Here is a 6,968-nt window from a genome sequence, read left to right on the forward strand (position 1 = left end):
GAAATGTACCGTATTTCACGTCCAGGAACGTTTTCTGGTAGTGGAACGTATATAAATGATTTTCCTACTATAGTGAGATAACGGGCGCGTGCTTCAATGTTTGTGCGTGTGTGTGTCACAGCGGAGGTAAGTACCTCGCTGTTTGTCACTCATGTATGAACATTGCAGTTTGTCATTTGCACCATTTTGCCAACGGAGCAGTTTTAATAAAAAATCAAAAGATACGAATATCGGCGACAGAATAGAGATTTTCAGAGAAAGGACCAGAAAATGCACTATTTACTTCAAATTATCATAACTCAGTGAAAAAAATTATAGCGTAATGATTAAAAAAATTAAAAAAAAAAAAAATGTAAAATTTTACGATATAATCAATAAAATTTGGAGAATAAATTTCGTTCTCCATGTGCACGCTATAAAAGTTGAAATTTATTGAATTTTGCAATGTCCAACTTAAATTAGCGCCGTTTGTAGTAAAATCTTCGCAGAGAAACAAGTCTCGAAGCATTCGAAAGCTGCAGAGGACTCAAGCTTTAAAACATTACTCTGCGATCATTTTTCACAAAGTCATGTATAATTTTGAATTAAGTGCTTTTTAACGCTGATTTGAAGTAGCCAGAATTTTTTGCGAGTGAGTGTATATGAGTAAAATTATTCTCGCTGGAGAAAAAATCATTTTTGATGACATTATCTGATTTACTAAGATATACTAACATTAACATAATTTACTAATTTGAAGCTGATATACTAATACTTAGCATTGCTTAGGCAAATATACCATCAATCAAGAGAAAAGAGGAGAGATATATAGATTTCCGTCCACTGGTTTTCCGTCAAATACATCTCTGTACTCACGAAGAGATGATTTGTCTCGAAACTCGACATTTTAACGTCAATCGAATCCTGCTGCTTGCCGTTGGTTTGTGGCCTTACCAACGATCGCGAGTCGTTGAACTTCAGTTCATTTTACTTCTTGGCATTCTGATAACATTCATTATATTTCAAGTATGTTAAGATTTTTAAATATTATTGTGAAATAAGCTACCAAATATTCTATAATATAACAAAGCGTTATTTTAATTACGTCTATCAAATTTCAAATTATATTGGATAATATTTTATTTTATTAAAATAATATTATTGTGATACAATTACATCCGAATATTAATTACTTGCTGTTTTTACTAATTTATTGTACATAGTATACAGAGTAACGGAAAATAAAGAAATTAGTTTGCTAATGAGACAATCTAACTGTTGCTTTTTTGATGTGGCTGATTTATTACTGAAAATTATTTCTTGCAGTTTACCACATTCTTGACGTCAAAATGTACTCCAGAACATGTTCTCAAGATTATTTCTACTACATTCTTCTTTACATTCTATGTGATCAAATATAATTCGTTTTGGATTAACGCCGATACTGTAAGAGTGTTATCAATCATATATGCATTAGTGATAAACAGAATTTTCGAATGTAAAACTGTCAGATTTTTATATTGCTTACCTATTAAAATTAAATTTATCCAGTTATTCTTAATTTCTTTTCAATTTTTCATGATTTGAAGGACTCTACTTCTATTATAATTATAATGTAAAGAGTATTTAGAAAAATAACATAAATAATTCCGTCCTAATCAAGAATGCAGGAGTTTGACTATAAACATTTTGAAAGAAGCATGAGCATTTTTGGTGATTTCTGAGCCCTTCTCTATATACAGTTCAAATATTATTTGTCATAAAGTCCTGATTCAATGCTATGCGAGTTTTTCTGCAGAATGTGCAAGAGAGGCCCTATTAGATTTGTTAGGAAACATGATCTTTGCCTCGTTTTCAATTTAATTTACGATATTTTTTTTACATTATTCTATAGATTTAGATCCCAGAAACGCCTCCATTGGGTTCTATCAACTGCATAATGGTGTATGTTTGTTGCATGCTTGTCTTGATTCGGCTAAGTTTTTGGATGCTTTATGTTATTTTGCCGTCATGTCAAAGAAAGACAGAGAGATATTTCGGATTTTTGTGACACATCCTTTGTAGTGATGTCTTCTTCCGGAGCCATGCGTGGAGGGAAAATAAAACAAGCGTGTGATACATGTACTCAGCTGTCCGTGCAGGTTCACTCAAAACAGTATATTGTGATGAACACGTACGAGCAGACTGCATGTACAAACTAATATAGCGTTTTCTACTGGGAAAACTAGTGCAACACTCGTGCACGTTGATGCACACATATTTTCAGTGTTTAATGTTCTACCGTGTTTAACTTGACAAATTTTTGTCAATAGAACATTACACACTGAAAATATGTAAACTGATTTTCAAATTGGAGCAATAAAATTACACTCAGTGTGCACCAGTGCTGCACTAGTTTTCCCAGTAGAAAACTCTATAAGTGTGCATTTATGTTGAACGCGCACGCGCATTTAAAAATATAATCTACTGACAAGAGATAATGATCCCGTTCAAATTCGACACGTTATTATGGAAGTACAAAGTACTTGGTTTATATCTTAATCGGATATAAGAACCGAATGAAGCCTCAGATGCCATAATAGGATACTACTGTCATTGTAAGAATGGTCTTCGCACAGTGGATTATTACGTCCACGCTCTACTTATAACAGTATCATGGTGTTCGAAATATGGTAGACATTCCTTGCCTATTTCGCTCCCAGTAAACTTCTTGGATGACATGATTGCAAACGTAGAAAGTAGTGATTTGAGTAATGGGTACGAAAATAGTGTCCTATACTCAAACTATATTCTAATGTTCCTTTCCTGCATTAGCTGAAACTTAAGCTACTGGTTACGTTAATCTTCTAACATAAGCTTTTGAATAAACCTTATTTTATTTGTCTAGAAAAGGGCCCAGAATAGTCACCCTCCTTTAAAAAAAAAAAAAATTGGCATAATATTATTGACAGATACGGAGTTCGCTGGATCGGCTTCAAGATGTATGTAACGAGCTAAGAAAGGAGAATGAAATCGCTATTCTAAAAAAATACGGGAGCAAGGCGAAACGTTACACAACTGCAATTATACGTAAGACATGATAGTCGAGTCTTCTGTATGTTTAAAAATTAGATTAAACATAATCAGAAACACTTTTTTTTAAGACAAAACAAGATTCTGCCTATCCTCAATATAAAAAATTTAAAGGCGACTGAATGTTTGATATGTATATATTATATATATACGTGTGTATGTGTGTGTTAATTTTACAAAATTTCTTTCAGTGATTGGTACATATGGCGCAGGTACATTAACTGCTTTGTATATTTGGACGTACATTCAACACATTGGTCTGCCTAAAAACGAGTCTCGACTAAATCCTTCAGAGTATTTCATGACAGAATACTTTATTGATCAAGAAAAATATTTCTATTTAATCACATTGCATGTACTAGCAACTATTTACATAGGGGCTGTCTCAATGATGGCGACAGGAACTATGCTCGTTGCATATCTTCAACATATCTGCGGAATGTTTGGTATCGCCAGGTGAGTAAATAAATGCTAGAATATAATCGTAATCACAATATTTGTTTGTTATCTCAAAACAAAATAAAATTAATTGAAGGAACAAAATTATTTTTTTACAGTTATCGAATCGAACAAGCAATCAATATTTTACAAAAAGACATCCTAAAGAGTGAGAACATGGTTTATAAAGAAATTACTTATGCCGTAGATATTCATCGCAAGGCTATGGAGTTGGTATATATTTAATAAAGCTAGAGCATTAAATAATATAATTACACAAATTTTATTGTACTTGAAGGTTCACGGACTCTTTAATATCAAATTTTGAGGGATCATTCTTCTTCTTGATAGCAATTGGCGTGACTTGTCTTAGCCTTAATCTTTTTCGGGTAAAATATTTAATCGTAATTTCATGATATTATAATTTTATGAAATAGTCAAGAAGGTAAAAAGAAGTAGCTAAACACTTTTCTATCTATAATATACTGATTGAAAACGATAATTCATAAAAATAATGATTACCTAATTTTTAAGATATTGTAATTGCTAATTATATGTATAAGCTAAGTAAATAAATTAGCAATAACTAAATAAAAACTTAATATTAAAACTCTTAATTCTCAATTAGTCTCAATAATTCAATATTCTGATCCAATGACATATCATAATCTATTGAAATTTTATCATACAATATATATAGAACACAATATGATTTGATAGAGCGTAAGAAGTCGATAGCAAATGCTTAATGGACGTATCACATTTTTTAGCTTGCGTCATATAGTGATGAAATTGAAAAACTTCTTATACCTTTTATAATAATAAACATCCTCAACGGGTACTTGTTCATAGCCAACCATACTGCGCAAGAAATTACGGATCACAACGAATATGTATTTGCCACAGTGTAAGAAATATTTCCATCATTTTGTCATACAACGGTACTCGTTTTGTAATAGAAATCTAAATTATAAAAAATATTAGAGTAAAAGTACTAATACGATTCGTAGAACAAATACATTTATTATTACCAAATATTTGTGTCTTATTAGAACTAGCAATTGCTATTATTTTGTAGATACAACGTTCAGTGGTACACAGCTCCGTTACATATACAGAAAATAATATTGTTTCTACTGCAAAAAGGCACTAAACCTTTTCATATAAATCTCGGTGGAATATTTGTGGCGTCTTTAGAAAGTGCGGCTATGGTAAGAAACATGTATCATATATTGTATTTTATAGTAAGTTCTTCTATTATATCTGAAAATATTATTTAATCGATAATAACATTAACAATCATTTTAAAATATTCTATTGCTTTTTAGTCGAATCACGCTTTACATCACATAAATCATATAAAAACGTATAGTTTTACTATAATAATTATTATTTACAAAATGTTAACTAACAGTTCAGTACAGCTAGAAAATAGAATAAAAAATAAAGAAAATTACAAAATTACTATTGTATTTTTTGTTTTATCTCTCTCGTGGTCAATAATATTACGAAATTAATAATTAATTTTTACTTCAAAACGTCGTAGTTTGATTATCAGAAAAAATCGATTATCTAAACGTATTGTCCCCAAATGTTTGGTTAAAGAAAGTTCTATTATATTTTTAATATTACTTATTACAAAATAAGGCAAATATATATTTTATTACAGCTGATGAGTACTTCAATATCCTATTTTACTGTTCTTTATTCTACGAGGGAGAACTAAGAGTATAATTAATGATGATAAAATAAAATTTGTTTTCAATTTGGAAGCGAGAGAATGGAGAAGAGACGGTGAAAGTGAAAGAAAAAGAAATATTGGAATCACTCTGATCTCGCATTTTAGATAATGTATAATAAAGTATCAATTATGCGATGAAAAAAAAATTATTATTTAAGTGAGAAATCGGGATTCTAGATTGTAATAACTGCAGAATAATGTTGACAACGTTACGTACAATAAAAGTTTTATTATTTAGATTTAATTTAATTATTATTAGAAACGTTTTTTTTATAAAATGCAATAATTAAAATTTTGAATTTTACTATTATTAAACAAAATGCAAAAAAAATTTTTTTTTTATGATTAGTTCTCTTCTTACAGTAGGATATCAACTGACACTTTATTAAATTTTTAATAATATATAGTAAGATCTTCTGATGTATAGTAATAATTTCCGATATGTATTTATCTAAAGTATAAAAAGTTTTCAATAAATTAACTCTCATCTACATGACAAATAACTGCTGAGAACAATAGACTATTTAATAAAAATAATATTGATTATTGTATACACATAACAGAATCTTCTATCTGTAAAACTATAACACTCTGTAGATAATGTTACAGAAAAGTATACATTAAAAATTATCCCATTCAAACGTATATTACATATTTTAGGATTAGGATATTTTAGATTAAATAATAATGATTAAACAAAATTTATAAATAAATGTGTTATATAGCCTACAGCAATTAATCTTTCTGTAATTTTTAGTCTAAGAGACATTAAGCGCGATATTTGCATACGTTTGCCTGAAATAACCTAATAAGATATGGTAAATTTCAATATGATATGTAGTTTGTTACATAAAATATCAATGTGGCGATTATATCGTTAGATACTTAACCGCCGAAACAGCTCGAATCGAAAGTAAGAGGTAGCGAAAGCGTAAATAGGAAAAGACGTTAGATTGGGAAAACAGAAACAAGGTAACAATAAGCGGGAACGTACTGGCAAGACATAAACAACAATTAATAACATGGAGCGAAACATGACGAGCGACTCCTCAAAGGACACGAAGTCCGGAGAGGAGACAACGACTGCGAGATATCCCGGGGACAGAGAGGTAGACATTCGGCATCGCGAGTCGCTAGCATATACGGACGTATCCGCGTAATTGTATATACATTAAAACTTGTGGGATTAAAAGACTAAGATTAAGATACGAACTCTAATAAATTACTCAACCTACACGCAAATTCTCGACCTATCCCCAAATCAATATAAACATCAGAAAGTTACCAATAAATTCGTATAGTTGATGCGTAAGATTAAGTAATCGACGCTTCTCTAAGGAATCAAACGTATTTTGTGAAGGAACGCACTAGAATGAAGCGCATATTACCAATGTGTTACTGAAATGCGCCTGCGCGGCCCTTGGTCAAGTTTCTCTCTACGCGAATATTTCTCCATGGGATATAAACACCTGTTAAATTTCTATCAATCGTTTAATGGTGCGTTTTTTCTACAAAACGGTAGAAGTACTAAATTTGCAATATTTTATTTCGTATTCTGGCATATTAAGTAATTTACATTAAAATTTACTAAAAGAAAAAGAAAAAATATATAATAAAATATTCGGCCAACTATAATCGAAAAGAGGGGACAAGCAAACAATTTCTCGTTTTTCACGGTCAAACGTATTTTCGTGTGTACAGAGATGATTTGTCTTGAGACACAACATTTCAAACTCAA

At 30.5% G+C, this 6,968-nt stretch overlaps 1 protein-coding gene across 1 annotated transcript; it reads left to right on the forward strand.

The window, feature by feature from the left end:
- Positions 1–772: 772 nt before the first annotated feature.
- LOC112462619 lies at positions 773–5,438 on the forward strand. Its single transcript, XM_025028503.1, has 9 exons — positions 773–1,005; positions 1,306–1,425; positions 2,931–3,048; positions 3,243–3,507; positions 3,609–3,719; positions 3,788–3,878; positions 4,260–4,396; positions 4,568–4,700; positions 5,159–5,438. Exons 1-9 carry the CDS (start codon positions 862–864, stop codon positions 5,213–5,215), a joined length of 1,176 nt encoding a protein of 391 aa, XP_024884271.1. The 5' UTR covers positions 773–861; the 3' UTR covers positions 5,216–5,438.
- The last annotated feature ends 1,530 nt before the right edge of the window (positions 5,439–6,968 follow it).

The sequence above is a fragment of the Temnothorax curvispinosus genome, unplaced genomic scaffold (assembly GCF_003070985.1).
Source record: "Temnothorax curvispinosus isolate PA1 unplaced genomic scaffold, ASM307098v1 QBEX01012590.1, whole genome shotgun sequence".
NCBI lineage: Eukaryota > Metazoa > Arthropoda > Insecta > Hymenoptera > Formicidae > Temnothorax > Temnothorax curvispinosus.

Coding starts and splice junctions, on each gene's coding strand:
- LOC112462619 (XM_025028503.1), top strand. CDS start 862: ATGATTTGTCTCGAAACTCGACATTTTAACGTCAATCGAATCCTGCTG. Junction 3,049..3,242: donor TTACACAACTGCAATTATAC/GTAAGACATGAT, acceptor AATTTCTTTCAG/TGATTGGTACATATGGCGCA. Junction 3,879..4,259: donor TTAGCCTTAATCTTTTTCGG/GTAAAATATTTA, acceptor CACATTTTTTAG/CTTGCGTCATATAGTGATGA.